The 16,180-nt window shown below is 44.1% G+C and overlaps 1 protein-coding gene across 1 annotated transcript; it reads right to left on the reverse strand.

Moving 5' to 3' along the window:
* Positions 1 to 687: 687 nt before the first annotated feature.
* Positions 688 to 15,565, reverse strand: STRA8 (stimulated by retinoic acid 8). Its single transcript, XM_009464012.2, has 9 exons — positions 15,428 to 15,565; positions 14,977 to 15,174; positions 13,190 to 13,265; positions 11,619 to 11,703; positions 11,066 to 11,212; positions 7,715 to 7,997; positions 6,355 to 6,431; positions 4,515 to 4,626; positions 688 to 951 (listed from the first exon to the last, which is right to left on the reverse strand). The coding sequence occupies exons 2-9, from the start codon at positions 15,166 to 15,168 to the stop codon at positions 877 to 879; spliced, it is 1,047 nt and encodes a 348-aa protein (XP_009462287.1). The 5' UTR covers positions 15,169 to 15,174; positions 15,428 to 15,565; the 3' UTR covers positions 688 to 876.
* Positions 15,566 to 16,180: the final 615 nt, after the last annotated feature.

A 16,180-nucleotide genomic window follows, 5' to 3' on the forward strand; every position in this document is an offset into this window, starting at 1 on the left:
GATACCTGGGCATGCCAGCTTTAATTTAGATTTTAAAATAAAACTTTTAGCCTTTCTGTTTGTGATGGCTATTAGCATGAACTCAGCATAACCACTGTCAGAACACAATTTGTCCAAGTCTGCAGAGAGCCTCTAATGATAGCTCCAAGATATGAATAATTTTATTCATCTTCACAGCATTTTTAATTCCGAGACACTATCTGAGCAGCACTACTCATCAAAGAATGAGATGTGGCAGAAGAGCACAGGGCTGATCACTCAGCTTTACACACTTCACAAAAGTAAATAATCCAAAGTGTATTATTGCACCTGCACTTCTCTGGGTGATTTGGGAGTGGGTGGCCACTGCTGCTGTCCTCATAAAGAGATGGAAGAGCCTCATCTCACTCTCTGTGAGGAAATCCCTCTTCCCTTGTCAGCCCGAGCTGAAAAATTGCACTGGAAAAGTAATCACTGCCAGGGTGCAAGGCAGTTTGTGATTTTTGCAGGTTGCAGTTTGAGACCTGCATCCTATGGGGGTGTGCAGGCTGTTGCTGATGTGACCTCTCTGCAGCTCTTCCACAGCTTATGCTAGACAAGGTCACTTAACTGTCCATGCCTCAGTTTACTTGTGAAGTTAAACATTAAAAAGCAATAGACAAAAGTATTTCTTAAAATTTTATAAATATCTAAAACCTAGAACTTTTAAAGGTATAAATTACTCAACTGATATATCAAGAAGCACTGATGAGGGAATGGGAAGTCAAAGGTAACAAACCACTTTAACACAGTGTCTCCACACTCTGCTCGGAGAAATGCTTCACTGAAAGAGGTGCAGTCTCTTCATGTGCCTGGTGTACCCGGCAATGCTTGGCAAAACATTAGCAGAGATACTGTTTAGAAATCTTCATCATCAAAGGTCTCAGTGCACCTCAGCATCACAGTCTCATAATCGAACTGAAGATCTTCTTCCTGAAAGCCCCCCCAATGTCAAGCAGGATTAAAAACCACAGAAGTTGATTGTTTCAAATATACAGTGGGTTGGTCAAGTGCTGACGTGTCAGCTAATGCGCCATGAGCCCTCCTTCCTCTCTGAATCAGCAACCAGCACTTGTCAAGTGCCTGAGGTGCCTGATGAAGAATGGCTCAAATTTTCAACCAATTTCTTTCTAAAATTACAGAGCTCCACCCTGTGTCTATTTACATCACTTAGACAGCTGTTACTGACTGTGGTAGTAAGTGGGTCACATCACAGGCTCTGAAGACGATACGAGTGCTTCCTTGAGCCCTTAACTTCTACTGACTTCAGGCTTTGCTGCTCTTTTAGCAACAGAAGGAAATGGTCTTCTGTTTCAGGAGCTTGCAGAGTAAGTTGCTCTTGAGAAATCAAAGTCTAGGAGATGAAAGTGCTCATGCCTGCAGTCCATCTAGTCCACCTTCTGCATTGATGCAAGACTCTTTAGGGCAAGAGTGCTTTTAAAAATAGGTGCAGTTTAAAAAACGTATAGCTTAAAGAGCACTAAATCCCACTTGCTTGTCAAGTGACTCATCTAAAATCCATAATTTTAAAAGAAACTGTGCCTTTGAAGATGCAAAGGTGTTCAGTGCTATTTAGAAAAAAAACCACTGACTTTCCTTAGATATTGTAAAACCTTTGGACCTCAATCTAAATGAATTCTTTACTGCCTTTGCTGCTAAGCATCTCTTGTGATCTGACCTTAAGACAACAGCTCTTGAAAAATGACAAGATTGCTTAACTAATCTCATGCTTAGAAATATTACTCTACCATGTACCATGGAAGCATGCTCCTGTTCTCATTTTTGGGTCACTGTCCTTTTCAGAGCCCTCCCTTTCCTTGTCCAAGTGATTTCCTCCCTTGTCTTGTGTGAGTCTTTTTCTCAAGCATTTTATACCAGTGGGGTGCAGGCCCTTGACAGCCTTGAGAGCCAGGGCAGCAGCTCAGGAGGAGCTGCACTCAGTGGATCTGTGACTACCAAATGGCGAACGTACACAATCCAACAATAGGACTATGTACCTGGACAGTTAACCAGAAATGGCATAACATAGTACTGGCATGTAATAACCAGCAATAAAACCCATCACCTCATCAGCTCTGCAGATGAAAGGAAAGGAGACCATAAGCTGCCTTTTGTATTTCAGTCAGGTGCACATCGCATGCCTTGCCTTGGTACTGCTACCCACCTCTGTATCTCCTACAAGGTGTGTGCAAGTGCACCAGGACATCACTTTATCCTTGGGATAATTTATCCCAGCACTGCCCAGACTCCTGGGCTAGTGTAGCACTGGCACAGGTACGACATCAAAGGAAGGGGAATGGTCTGCAGGGGTTCAGTCACACCCATAAGGTCAGCAGGAAGGGCTCCTTTCCCTGCCAAATCCAGAGTCTCTGATGCTCTGACTAGCCCAATTTCTGGGGCAAGGTACGTAGCCTATATGGAGCTCTCTGCTGCTTGAGTTGGTGTGTTTCAAGCTAGCTGGAACATCTCCTATCCCCACTATGCAACCACTTCCATAACTGCCTCAATCTGTTTGCTTTGAGATGAAGCTGAATTTCTGCTCTCAAAACAAAAAAAATTTGTCAGTTGTATTTTTTTTTTGGCGTCTGGGCAGAACTCTCTAGATGTGCTGTACTGCAGTTATCTAAACCAAAACAGATGGTGACCTTCACATTATCAGTACTCTAGCCTGGGTGATTTCTGCTCAAACTCCCTTTGTATTGTCTTATCACAGACAACTCAAAGTTCCTGCATAAAAGAAGTGCACACAGCCTTTTATTTCCTTTTGGATCCACGGAGCTCAATCAACTGCCAATTTGCAGTACTTCAGCTTCTTTTGCTGCCTGTCTTCCCATCATTCCCATTCTCCTAGTCTTATTTCAAATATCCCTCTTCAAAGCTTGAAAGAGGCCCTACCTCTTCTCATACCACCTCATCTGGGAGCTGTGAGATGGACTTGGACTCACATATAACAATGCAGCACCAAGCAGAAGGACAAAACGGGACCACCTAATGCTGCCAGGCATGACATTCACAAAAGAAATTTAAAACCAGAAAATACCATATCTTGCCTAAAGCTTTTCTTTCTTTTCTACGTGTGCTCAGTTCACAGTCATTTACACAAACACAGGAAGAGCTCTGCTCTTACGCAGAACATCGCTATTCACAGACCAAAGGGCTGTGTAGATCAGTGCCTGGTCTCTGACAACAGCCAGGAGTGGATGCTTAGACAAAAAGTGCAAGAATTGTGCATGCAGTGTGCTCTGTTCCACAATATATGTCCCACATTATGGCAAACCATGCTGTGAGGACCTTCTGAGCTGGAAATTGTATCTGGACCCTCAGATTTAGTAATTGTCAATGGATTGATCCCCCAGGAGTTAAATCTGGTAATTTGCATGTACAAGTATGTTTTAATATGTTGTTCGTTCATTTCATTGGGTGCTTTCTAGTTCTTCTGGTGTTAGACACAATGAATATTCATTCTGTGTACCAAATCCACACCATTTAGGATCAAAATTCTCTCATAGTAACCCTCAGTCTTTATTGTGGAAGGGTCCTACTCTAGTAGCTCCTGTTTAATGCCTTTTGCCGTGCCTCCTGCCATTCTCTGCACCTCCTCTAGTGCTACTGTCTCTCTGAGATGGGGGGAACGAAATGGCACGCAGCAGTCAGTCACTATGTGATAGATTCAGATAGCAGTGCAACAGTAGTTTCTGTTTTGTTTTCTGTCCCAATTGCCCCTCATCACAAACACTCTTCAAACATTTCCTTCAGAGGAGCATCTGCTCAAGTAACAAAAACTGGGTGGAAGTTAGGCAATAGAAAATAGCAAAACAGTTGCTACTGTGGAGGTACAATTGACTCTGAGCCCAAGCAAGCATGCTTTGGCTGAGGGTTATCTCCCTTTTGGTCCTGCACCCACGTGCAAGCCCTGCGCCACCTCTGTGGCAGGAGGGCAAGAAGGAGAGGAAGAACACTGCAAACACAATGACTTCTGGCTCAGCAAACCTGCAACAGTAGGCTGAGGTTAAGAGGCAGCTCAGCAGCTGTTTATGAGCTCTTTCAAGAACACGAATACCCTACTGTTACAGCCTGCCAGTGGAGGGCTCAGGGTAGGGAATGTGGCACCCAGAGAAGCAGAGGGTGGTCTTACTGAGCTCAGAATGAAGCAGCTGGGGGGTTAACGGAGAACTGTGAAGTGAGCTTCACCTGCTCAGATGAGATGACTCAAGCTTTTCCACATGGAACTTTCATGCAAACGATAAAAAAAAAATTCCTCATGTCATTTGTCATTTTGAATAATATTCTAAGCCATAATAACCCCTCACACTTTGCCTCTAACAAAGGCTATCCCACTGACCTCTTGGAATGACACATCTGAAGCAATGAACCCTAAGTTCTTATTTGTGATCATGCTGGACAATATGATCAGAAGCACAGAAAGCAGAAATCTCTTTCTGACAATGACAGAAATACATTGCTCCTTCTATAAGGGATCCTTTGGCAAAGCTTACCTGGCAAAACTGTGTATTAGCAAAGAAGAGGCTTTTTAGGAAGTCGGTGATCTGCAGATAGAGTCTGTGGTGATCCTCTGGATTTTCAGAAGTGCAGCTTGCAAATGCTGAACTGAAAATGGAACCAGATACTATATTTAATTTCCTGTTCCCTCATTTCTCCTCCTACTTATTTTCTCTCCTCCACATTTTACTTACAAATTAAAAAAGATTCAAATTGTTTTCAGGATGATTCTGATATTAAAGACAATAGCCAAGCAAGACAGGGAGGAACAGAGGTGGACGTATTGACAAGATATTGTCTAACAAATGCAAGGAAGATATGTAAGAACTGAGAACTGCAATACAAGAAACCAGTATCACAACAAAGAGATCCACTGATACATGACAGCTATAGTAACACTATTTTGGGGAAAAGTATATATCCATTATAACAGAGAGCAACAACTGTTATTTGGTAGTGTATGTTGTAGGGCTGTTCAGAGGAACAGCTTTGACTTCTTTTGTAAAGTTTTTGAGTGAATGCAGTAACATGGGGTCACGAAGTGACATATGAGCTACCACTGGCAGGTTTGTACTCAGGTAACAGGTAACTTTGGCAAAAAAATAAGATATTCATTCTGGACCTCACCTCTATATTCTCCCTAGGATTTTACAAAGTTCTCCCATCATGCCTCTGTCCAGAATTACAAGGCAGAGAGTGATAGGGAAGGAAGGGAACAGGATAAATGTTGACTACTGAAATACTAATCTAATTTGGGACCTAAGACAGATTGCAAAGATGATGGCAATACATTGCAGTATTAAGGAATACTTAATCTTATTTTAAAAGCAAACAGCAATTGTGACCTAATAAATGTTATTTAACAGATACATATTTGCTAAGCTTTATTATATATTCAAGTATATTCTGATCAACGGCCAAAACAACCTTATTTCCATTAATTCTGTTCTGGAAGTGCAAGGTGGAATGGTGGTGAAAGAGAGAAAGAAATTCACATTAAAGAACTCTCTAAATACAGAAAAATAAGTAGAAAATGGGATTTTAAAAAACAGATTAAAAACACTGTTTGCAAAGAGAAACAATCCTAACGAAGACTAAGCAGCAAGAATGAATAGAAGATGAGTCATAATGTGATTTTCCTCTTGAGGAAAGCAACCCTTTTCTTTCTTCGGTGTACTGGGAAAAAAATCAAAGGCAGTGCCAGCTTTGTATCTGACATGTTCTCTTTTAGGTAACTTATCTGACCTGCAGAGGAAAGAGATGTTATTATTTAATAGGTCTTGTGTTTCTCTGATGTTACTGTTCAGGTCAACCACGCTTCAGATTGATCACCTCCTTGTGACTGAATTAGGGTACTTGAAAATGTAAGGGAGACAATGTTAAAAAAATGATCATTTTTGTCTCATTAAATGAGAGTACAGTTTATGATCAGCTGAGTTATCCAGGGAATGCCTTATGGTCCTCATAGACCTGGTAAGTGAGAGAGAGAAGAGGAAAACATTACAAATATTTTAATTTGAAAAGATGGAAAGCCATGCAGAGTGGTGAAGAAAATCAGAAGGACCCCAGTTATCCTGAAGTGATAGAGTGCTCTTAATAAGTGATTCTTACTGATTCTGCCAAAAATACCTATTAATCATTTCCCTTTTGCACCTTAAGAGACAATATTATTGTGAGCACAATTGCTGGAGGCTGCTATTCTAACCATTTACTAAAAATTAGGCACAAAAAAGGAAGCTAGGCTATTGCCTTACTCCACAGCAAACTTGCCATGGAGTATTGACAGTGGGCTATTAACTTACTCTGTCTAGCAAAAGGGGTGAGTTTGTAATTTACCTTTGACCAGACATTCCGTGAGTCTCGCTTCTGCCAAGGAAACCAGCAGCAACATCGAACGCATCTTCAAACATTACCTATCAGAGAAAACACTTCAGATGTCAACATATCCAGCCACCTAAAAGTTTTACCTAGGATATCATTTTTAATAATGAAGTCTTTAAAAGCATGACATTCTTTATTTCCATTTAACATGTATGTTTACAGCTAGAGTAAACCAAGAGGGTTTTGTGGAGACAGAAATAATAAGGAATAAGTGTATTTCATGACTAGGAACACAAGGTTAGTCCATTCCCTCAGGTCTGTGCTTCAGCCTCTAGGAGTTAGACTGAACATTATATCTCCCCCAAAAATCAGTAAAAAACATGAATTGTATCAGTGCTTTAGAGACTTGACTGTGGGCTGCTGCTTATGGCTAGAGATCTCAGCTGTACCAGCCAGCCTCCCCAAATCTGATTCCAGTGTGTGACCTGGCTTACAAAGGAGTTTGGATGCTTCCTGTGACAGACCAGTAAGCTCATTAGTTCACTCTGCCATAATGCAGTTCACACATTTTCTGTGCCAGGAAGTACTGTACATGCAACATCCCCATGACATTTCCTAAGGAGGTCAGCAATATGAGTTGTGTCCTATGACTCAAAAAGAACTTGTCAATGCAATTTACTTATATGCTAAAGGTGGACATCTGTCCCTCCCTTGCAGCTAATAAAATTACACACATGTCTTTGAGCAGCTAGTTGCTTAAGTCATCAGTGCTCCAGGAACAGTTTACAAGGAGTTGGCTGTTATTTCATCTCTTTTTAACAAATGCCTTGGTCTACTCAGTCACTGACTTCTTGGCCCTGCAGAGGTGCATGGCACAAGCAGTCATTAGCCCTGTACCACTGGAACTGGTCTACAAATACTTTCTCTTTGCTACCAAGTGCTTTGATGAAAAAAACCACCCAACCCAAAACACAGGAGGCCTTGGCAAACTGGGTATTCCTTCTGGATTTAGCTCATCTGTGCTCCTTGGAGAGTTTGCGGAGCACAGTAACTGTATAATTCTTGTTCTGGCTCCCCCCCCCCCCCCCCCCTCCTTGAGCAAGTTAGAGCTAATTTAACTGTTACTTAGCACAGAAACTCTACAGGTCAGTGGAGACTAGCAGGATTACTACCACTGCACTCCATATTTGCCATGTATCTTACCAAGAGAGAATTTGGTGCAGACATATACTCAAAGACTGCTTATTGTCTCCACTTATGCATTCAAGTGGTCTTGGGAAAGCTTACTTACAACTACTACAAAAGCTGCAAAGCCAATTAGCATCTGAAGGCTTGGAGTTTCAGAGGATCAGGATGTATGTTACTGAGCACTTACTTCCTCTGGTGTGGAGACTGAGGAACCACTGGCTTCCTCACTGTTGCCTCGGCTGTCCCTCACACTACCTTCAGTGCACGCAGGCTCCTGACAAGCAGCCTTAGGATCCGTGAGGAAATCTCTCTGGCTATAGTACTGCAAGATGCTGTCTCTCCTTTCTTCAGAAAGCTCTTGCCAGAGGTGAGAAATTGCCGTGGAGACCTCAGGAAGAGGCACCTCCTCAGTGCAAACAATTCCATGCTCTATCAGCAGGTCCACTGTGTGCTTATAAAAATACAGGTATCTGTAATGAAAGGAAAGGGAGCATCTCTTAAGAGCAGGCTACGAGGCAGCCATCTACTGTAAATCGGCAGGAGACTGGGGAGTAGCTCTGATTCACAACTACTTCACTGACTCCCCCCTCTAAGACTTCATACAATTACTGAAGGTTGCCCAACACTGTTTGAAGATTTTAGCAACTCTGTTCTGCCAAGATTTCGTCTGCAAAAGGCAGGCTCCAGCCACAGCCTCAGCAGGACTGCCTCACAACAGAAGATCCAGGCGCTGCAGGCTGTACTTGTTGCACAGGCAAACCTCATTCTGGCATTTAATAAATTTTGAGTTACTTGCCTTTGTATCCTGAGGCTTTTACACTATAAGTCACTTTTTATACTTTTACTGGCATTGCAGTACACTTAAAAGCCTTGGTTGAGGTCATATCCTGATGTATTAGGTACTACACAGGCAGATAGAAAGAGACCATCCCAGGCCTGGATGCCCTGACTTAAATAAGCATGGGAGCTCAATTTCCTTCATTTTGCATCTGAGGAAACGCATCCCTAAGACTGACTTCTACGCAGTCTGTAGTGAAACTGGTAATGGAACATAAGTGGTGTAATTTCAGCCTGGTGACTAAATCTCAGAACGAGCCCGCTTTGTCTGTTAAGCACTGTGTGGCACAGTGAACCAGGGATAATAATGTCTACTTTGGAAAGCAGCACTGAAGGTTATTTTACATTAATTAAATGCTTACAGCTTCTCAGATGAAAATAACAAGATCAAAGGAGTACAAACCAAGAATCCTATAAACAGCAGGCATTGTTACTAAGTTTGAGCTCAAAATGATTCCTTGGAAGATGTCCCATACAAGCACATTTCCTGATTAACTGAACAGTATTGCATGAGAAAGTAACTCGAAAGATTTCAGTCTTTTCTTTTTTGTTTTTAAATATTTGTTCCAGCAAACCAATATTGAAAATCTTAAGATAATTCTGCATGCAAGCATAAACATGTTTAAACTCCAGTTTCCATACTCTGGAGTATTTTCCACCATTGCCGGAGACAAAACACCTGAAGGGGAATGAGCATTCTCATGTAAGGTACTGTGCTGACTAAGGCTTCTGAATGTCCAGCTCCTAACAAAGGATCTGGAGTTTCTCAAACAGAAGAATATGAATCACCATTAGACTGCTTTGCTAAAGAAATTAAGCTTGAACCACAACTCAACTATTTCCTTCCCAGCTGGAAGGAGACAACCACATTTTGCACTGGACAGAGTACTGTGTAGTCCTACCATTGTAGCTCCTGCTGCTGGACATGGAAAAAAAAAAACGGTCCATTGAAGCTCAAAGCATTTCTGATGCTGCCCAAATAATGTGATTAGACGATCACCAAAAGGCTATTATTTTCTTTGCTGAAGAGTCCCTATTGTTTTATGCCTGTTATAAAAGATCATTTTTTGAGAATTAGCTATGAATCAACTGCAGTCTGCCATAAGACTGTAGGATAAGTGCCAGAGTCCACACAGTACAGGCCCTGGTCTACCTTGTCAGTGAAGAAAGTCAGGTGTTTACGTGCAGTCTTTGATGAAGTAGAGCTTACTTCCCTCAGAAAATCTTGATTCAGCACATTTCAAGGTCTTGTAAATGATACCTTACTACAGTCACCTCCGATTCCCACAGAGCAAAAGCAGGAACAGTAGCGGGAGGCTGGTGCCATCTGCTGGCACAGCTGCAGTCTCATTTTGATGAAAAACTCAATAATCCAAGGCAATTTTACAAATAAGCACCAGTTCAAAGCAAAAGAGAAGAAGGAACTGCGGAAGTTTTTGTTTACGGCAGTGATGCTGTGGAAGGGGACGCTAGCTGCAGCTGTGGATTCTCCTGCACCACATATTCTTCACTCTGGAATGGTTAGGGTGAAATTGACTCTGCTTGATAATACAGGATAGATTAGACAGCCATCTGTTTCTCAAATCTTTACAATGAAATGATCATTTATCCTTTTGGAAAAGCATCCATGACCTCTAAGTACCTCCTAGTGCTGTCTGACAGCAAGGGGAAGAATGTGATGAATAATGTACTCAGCCTTAAGAGATCAATAACTCTGAAAAAAACAGTTGTTTTACCATTACAACCGCAGTCTAAAATACATGGACCACTGGCATGAAAGCAGTGGTCTTTGATTTTTAGGTCCTGCATCAGGCACTTAGGAGTTAGAGACTTGCACTCACTAGCCATAAGTGTAACACACACGTAAGTGTTTAGGCTCCCCTCCTCCCCTCCACGTTGCAAACATTTTGAGGAGTGCTTTCCAATACCTTCCAGAGCATCGCTATTCTGCAGCCTGCAGGCTGAGGACTACATGATCTTCCCTGGTGGCATCCAGCCTTACCCTGCTCTGATCCCACAAAAAAGTACTCTAAGCTGTCAGGAGCTAAGGGTCTGTGTCTGGAAGGGACACCAGTGCTCAGGCTTTTCATAACAATGCCATCAGAGGCAGGGTGAACATCACTGTGGGGGAAAGTATCTGCCTACCCAGTTCCTGCACCTCCCCAGAACACATACAGTTAGACTCTTCAGAATTTCATCTGGTGCAGCAATTCCTACATTCCTAAAATCTAGCCCCATTGCAGGGATACAAATTGATAGTGGTACTGATACCACAAACACACAGGGACACACACCTGCATAAATCATTCCAGATTAATAATCTCCTATTTCACCTGAGCTTGCCTGTTAAACCACTACCGTTAGCAGGTATGTTGCATCTTACTCTGCAAGCCATCTGGACAGTGGTAAAGCATGGCCACACAGGGACTGACACACTTGAAAGAAATTTTTTTTCTCTTTCTTGAGGATAGGCCTGGAGACCTGGGGGCTGCTACGATGCTGGGAGTCCATTTACATGCAAGTCGCAGGTAAGAGACTTGGGAGGTGCTCAGCTTCATCACCAGCAGAGCCAAAGCTGCTGGCACAAGGCTTCTGCAAGGCAGATGCAGGCTCCAGCAGGGCTCCACGAATGGCAGTGACTGGATGCACAGTGTTAATGCAAACAAATTAAAAAACTGAAGGCAACGTGGGGTGCACCTACCGTTCAAATTCCACCAGATCCGGGGATGAAGTGTCTGGAGACTGGATAAATTCTGGCTTCTCATCCTCTTCCATTGTTTGTTTTTCACATTCTTGAATGTGAAAATACCAGTCACTCTCACTCACAGCTTCCGAGACTGATGCAGTGCTGGAAAGAACACACAGGAAAAAAGCCACATGAACAACTTCTTAACTGGATTAATAAGGCCCTTATTGTTGTTGTGGTCACTCCAGAGTCCAGGGCCATTCTTCCCAAGCCAGCCTTCTCCTCCTCCTTTTGCTTTGCAGGCAAATGAGAAGTCCTTGGTGGAGATGAGCTACATAGAAGGGAAAGGAAATACAAGCACTGACTGGAAATGAGAGCAACAACAAACTTAGAGTGTTCGTGCACTGTACGGGATTACAGGCGTCCAGGTGAAATCTCTTCATCTTTTCCTCATGGTGAAAGGCCTCGGCTTGGAAATTCAGTAACAATGACCAAGCGGTTCAGAGATGCTGGGATGGAAGCAAGCGTAAAGTATTATCATCTTTCCTTGACTGGTATAAGCCCTTACCTGTGATTGCTGAAGTGCCTCTTGACATATTCCTCTCTGACTTCCTCCAAGCTGGATGGGTTCCCATCCTCCAGACTGAAGGACTCTGTTGTCAGCAGAAAGGTTACTGTCACTTCAGTGCCATTTTTGGCTTTCCTCTCACCCTCAGCCCCAATAAACAGAACAATTCCAACAACTGGTCCATCACAAGCCAGAGCTTTTCATTAGGGAAAAATTATGTGAAAGGAGACACCTCTGCCTCTCCTACAATGTAACTAGCAATACTGGGAGCTTATGATCATTGAGGAAATGCCTTCTTCCTAACATTGGTCGGACAGAACTGATGGTGAAAACAACCAGCAAATCAAAGTCCAGGCAAGCACCAGTCAATACAGTATTTTGTGATTGCCATGTAACAAGCAAATTGCACGTAAAAACCCCTGACAACCAACCCGTGATTCACAAGCAGTATGAATTGTACATATATGAAAGTAAATACAAGGGGAAGTTTACCTCCAAACTCTCCTCAACCAACCTCACTTCTTGTGATCCCTTCAATTTTGCTCTGTCAAACTATTCCTTCTACCAATGACTGACTTTTATGGGTTATCCAAGGATGCAGGTTTAGAGGAGATTGCTCATTTTAAGCACTGGGACTTTTAATTGATGCAAATTATTGGAGGTGCAAGTTGCATGACTAGCAATGTTTCTTTCTAGCTGACAGTAATTTGGACACTTGAAGGGACATAAAAATACAAAGTCTCTACCCCATCAGCGCCCAGTCCTACTTGCCGCCACTGGAGGCAGTGGCCAGCACCAGTGAACACAAGGTGTGTTGGCGAGGGCTTGAAGCCCTGCAGCAGGCACTGCCTCAGCTGCTGACAACACATGCTCGACCAGCATGATGCATGGTGTCGCAGGTGGTAACAGAGGAGTGCATGAAGATGACCCACCAAGCTGAAAGAAGACAAAACCGCAGCATCTCTCTTACCCGTTTCTATCGCAGTAAATTCTTAACTAGAGGCTTCCATTTCCTATACTAGGAAATCCTCAACAGCTTCTCTGTCCTTCTCCTTTAACTCACACCAGAGCCAGCTGTTCTGAAGTTTAAGCTTTGGCTGTGCTGACTTGCAACGCTGGGTGCTCATGACAGGTGTGACTCGCACTGTGCCACTTTGATGTGGCCAGGAGGAGCACACAGGCTCCTGCAGCCCCTCAGTGGGAGCCCAAGCGTGCAGTCTGGGGACCCACGCCAGCCCCACACCTGCTGGGGGTGAATCAGCACCAGGGTGACAAGGGCACTCTGCCTCAACCGCCTGCTGCCATGGGATAGCAGGAATTACTTGTTTCCTTCCTTAACCTAGGCTGGGGAGGGGTAGGAATGACTGAGAGTCAGAGGGGGATTTCTGAGGTGCAGCGCTCCGTGAGTCGATAGACTTTTGCACTACCCCTTGCTTACTGCTACAACTAAACACACAGTTGGCTCTAATGCTTTAATGGTCTTAGCCGCGTACCTATCTGTCTCTATTTAACAAATATATATAAAAAAAAGTCCAGGCACTCCGTCCAAGGCAAATACTTGCATACAGTACCTTTCATCTTCAGCAAAGAACCCAAGGTTTGCTCCAGCTTCTGGATAGATTTCTTAGCCTTACGCAAAACCTGATACTAAACATAAGAAGAAATCAGAACTGATTGCTCTCTGCTCTGACTAGATTAATGTTTTAACACGCCTTGGTTGTTTTCTTCACTTTTCCTTCATTTTGACCTTCAGTTATCTCGATGTCTCCATGAAAACAACCGTGTTGTTTCACCAGCTACCCTCATCCATATGAAAAGGGGAAAGAACTAATACCAGAGCAAACTTAAATACAGAATATAAATATTTGGGTATATATTATGCAATACATACACATAATACCCAGCCACATAGGCATTTACTACTTAACTCTGATCTTCTTTCATCAGCAACTGGTCTTGTTTGGATCATTCTCTTCTTGGAGTATGTCCAGAAATACCATGCTGTGAAGTCTTGTTGGACGTCTACCAACTTTAAGCATAAGACTTTACTAATCATTTCCCATGAGAATTTTGCTAGGAGAAGCCTTTGCCATGTTCTGCTCTCAGCTACACTGATGTAAATTGGAATAACTTCAGTGCTGCACATCATTCCTTCATCATTTATAGCAAGCATAACTGAGAACATACGGCTAATGCATTTAAACATACACATCTCAAAAACATTTCAAGATTTTTGTGATTGGTGAGACCATCCACAGTCACCTTAGACGGGATGTCTACTTTGCACAGCTTTCATGCTGAATATTTTAGCCAAACACGAAACACTAGGATTGTGAGTGAACTTCCTTATTTAGGCTCATGAAGATATTCATCTTCCTTGGCCCCCAAAAGTCACACAAAGGGGCACATGATACTATGAAAAATCAATTTTAAGAGTTGGTATGTGAAGATAGTCCCCTTAGACTAGACAAAACAAGTATCTGTTTAGTCTTGGCTTCTGAGATCATGGTGACTTCAGCTTAACTTGCATCTTGTTCAGAACATCGTACACTGAGCTCTTACCTCAAACTGCATGAGAGGTAAGGGACTCAGCAGGCACAAGCACCAGACAGCAGCATTTTGCATGTTAAGAGCCTCAAAGCCTCAAAGTTCCTGTCCTAACAGTCATTACTCTCTCCATTTTACAAACTCGAAAACTGAAAGTAACCAATTTAACTAAATGAATCGGTGGCAGAGTTGAGGATAAAAGGACTCCTGTTTATCCCTCTGCCTTGAGCACGGTAATATCCACCTTTTCAGCATTTCGGGTCAATTTCATCTCTATAAACAATTTTGTTTTGATTAAATGGTTTCTTAGTTTAGTAGAGACCAATAAACAATACTGGTGGTTGTTTTCTTCCTGACATTTTTCCAGTGTCTTGAAGACAGAGTGCACCTCATAAGCCTGACTGGATTACTCCCTCCCCTATAACTTATTCTGTCCCTAAACTCACTATTCTGATTCCATAGCAAAATGCTGTGAAATCAAGATAACTTCATCACGGGATCCCTTGTTTTTTTTCCAAAACACTATAAAGAAGCCGCAAAGCTATAAAGAAGCTGCAAAAACCCTGTAAGAAAAGGGCAGATAAGCCACATGATAAACCCGTGACCCAGAGACTACAAAGTGAACAATTTGCTCATGCTGAGCTGGCAGCTTTGAAGTAAAAGGAATCCAGGAAAGCTGCACGCAGTGAAATTACACATACACTGGCACCCGTAAAGATACAGTGGTCATCCTAATAAACCTGGCTGAATTTAAACATACCCATGTACAACAGGAAGGAGTACATAGAGAAGTACAGTCACTGCTCCGCACCTTTGAGGCTGAGTTGTCTGACCGGGATAAAACAGCTTCCCGCAAGCCACTGAAGAGTCTCGCCAGTGTAGCCCTGTGGCGTGCCTGTGACAAGCGCCGTTTTGCCACGCGGGGTTCTACCTGTTGCAGGTGTGTCAGGGGACTGGGACTCACTCTGGCATGTGTCTTCCTACAGTCTCCAGCTGTCTCCATCAAAAGCTGCAATGCAACATTTATTTGTACTGAATAAATACGTAAGTGAAGAAAAAGAAATCTTGCAGCCTGTGCAGTGGACAGACAAAAAAGGAAAGTTCAGGGTGACTGACAAGAGCACTCCAGCTCATTTTTCTGTAGGAAATCATGGAGTTTGAAACCTTCTCTTTGCCTGAGGGATGCCATCTGTAACTACTGACTGAAACCTAATCTAACACTAAGGGTAAATCTAATGGCATGAAACACAGCCGAGACACACCTCCCACCTCCTGCACCCTTCCCTGCAATGATGAGATGCTCCGTTTCCATGGACTGTCCGGGGCTCGGCTTCACAAAGCACCGAGACGCCTCAGCTCCCCCCGACGTTACTAAAAGACAGACTGCTTCACAGCATCGCAATTTTTTTCCCAATTAACCTTGACGTCAGAGCAGGCAACGATACCAGATATACACATGCGCGAGAGGGCCAGATCCACGCCCAGGCCGGGCCCGCTGCAGCCACCCCGCCAGCCTGACAGAGCCCAAGGCGCCCGCCTGGGGAAGCCCTTCCCGGCAACCGAACCGGTGCCCCCCCAACCCGTTACCGACCGCAAGTACGGCCTAGCGTTAAGAACGCCCGCCCCTGCTGTTTCTTCCGCAGCCGGGAGGGGAAACCCGCGGGGGCCCACGCCGGACGGCTCCGGGCATGGATCGATCGGTCGACGGATCGATCGATCCGGCCCGGCCCGGCCCGGCCCGGCCCGGCCCGGCCCCGCCCCGCCCGGCCCGGCCCGGCCCCCTCCCATGGCCACCGCCGCCGCGCCTCTGCCCGCCCGGGCCCAGCAACATGAGCCGCACGTGGCAGAGGGCCAATCGGGACGCAGCCGGCACGCGGCGGCAGCCAATCAGAAGGCGGAAAAAACGCGGGCTGTAAGCGCCGGCGGGGGGGGGGCAACGAAGAGGCGGGAAAAAGGCGGGCAGGCCGTGCGCATGTGCAACGGGGGGGCCTACAAGCCCCGGCGTGCCTTGCGCT

The sequence above is a fragment of the Nipponia nippon genome, unplaced genomic scaffold, assembly GCF_047370975.1.
Source record: "Nipponia nippon isolate SJK-2023a ecotype South Korea unplaced genomic scaffold, ASM4737097v1 scaffold_3, whole genome shotgun sequence".
Taxonomy (NCBI): Eukaryota; Metazoa; Chordata; class Aves; order Pelecaniformes; family Threskiornithidae; genus Nipponia; species Nipponia nippon.

What these genes read in the sequence shown, in the direction of transcription:
- STRA8 (XM_009464012.2), bottom strand. Translation starts at nt 15,168, where the DNA reads ATGGAGACAGCTGGAGACTGTAGGAAGACACATGCCAGAGTGAGTCCC. An exon ending in TTCTTTGCTGAAGATGAAAG is followed by an intron (nt 11,704 to 13,189) that starts GTACTGTATGCA and finishes TGCTGACAACAG; the next exon opens with AGTCCTTCAGTCTGGAGGAT. An exon ending in CAGTCTCCACACCAGAGGAA is followed by an intron (nt 6,432 to 7,714) that starts GTAAGTGCTCAG and finishes TTTCTCTGATAG; the next exon opens with GTAATGTTTGAAGATGCGTT.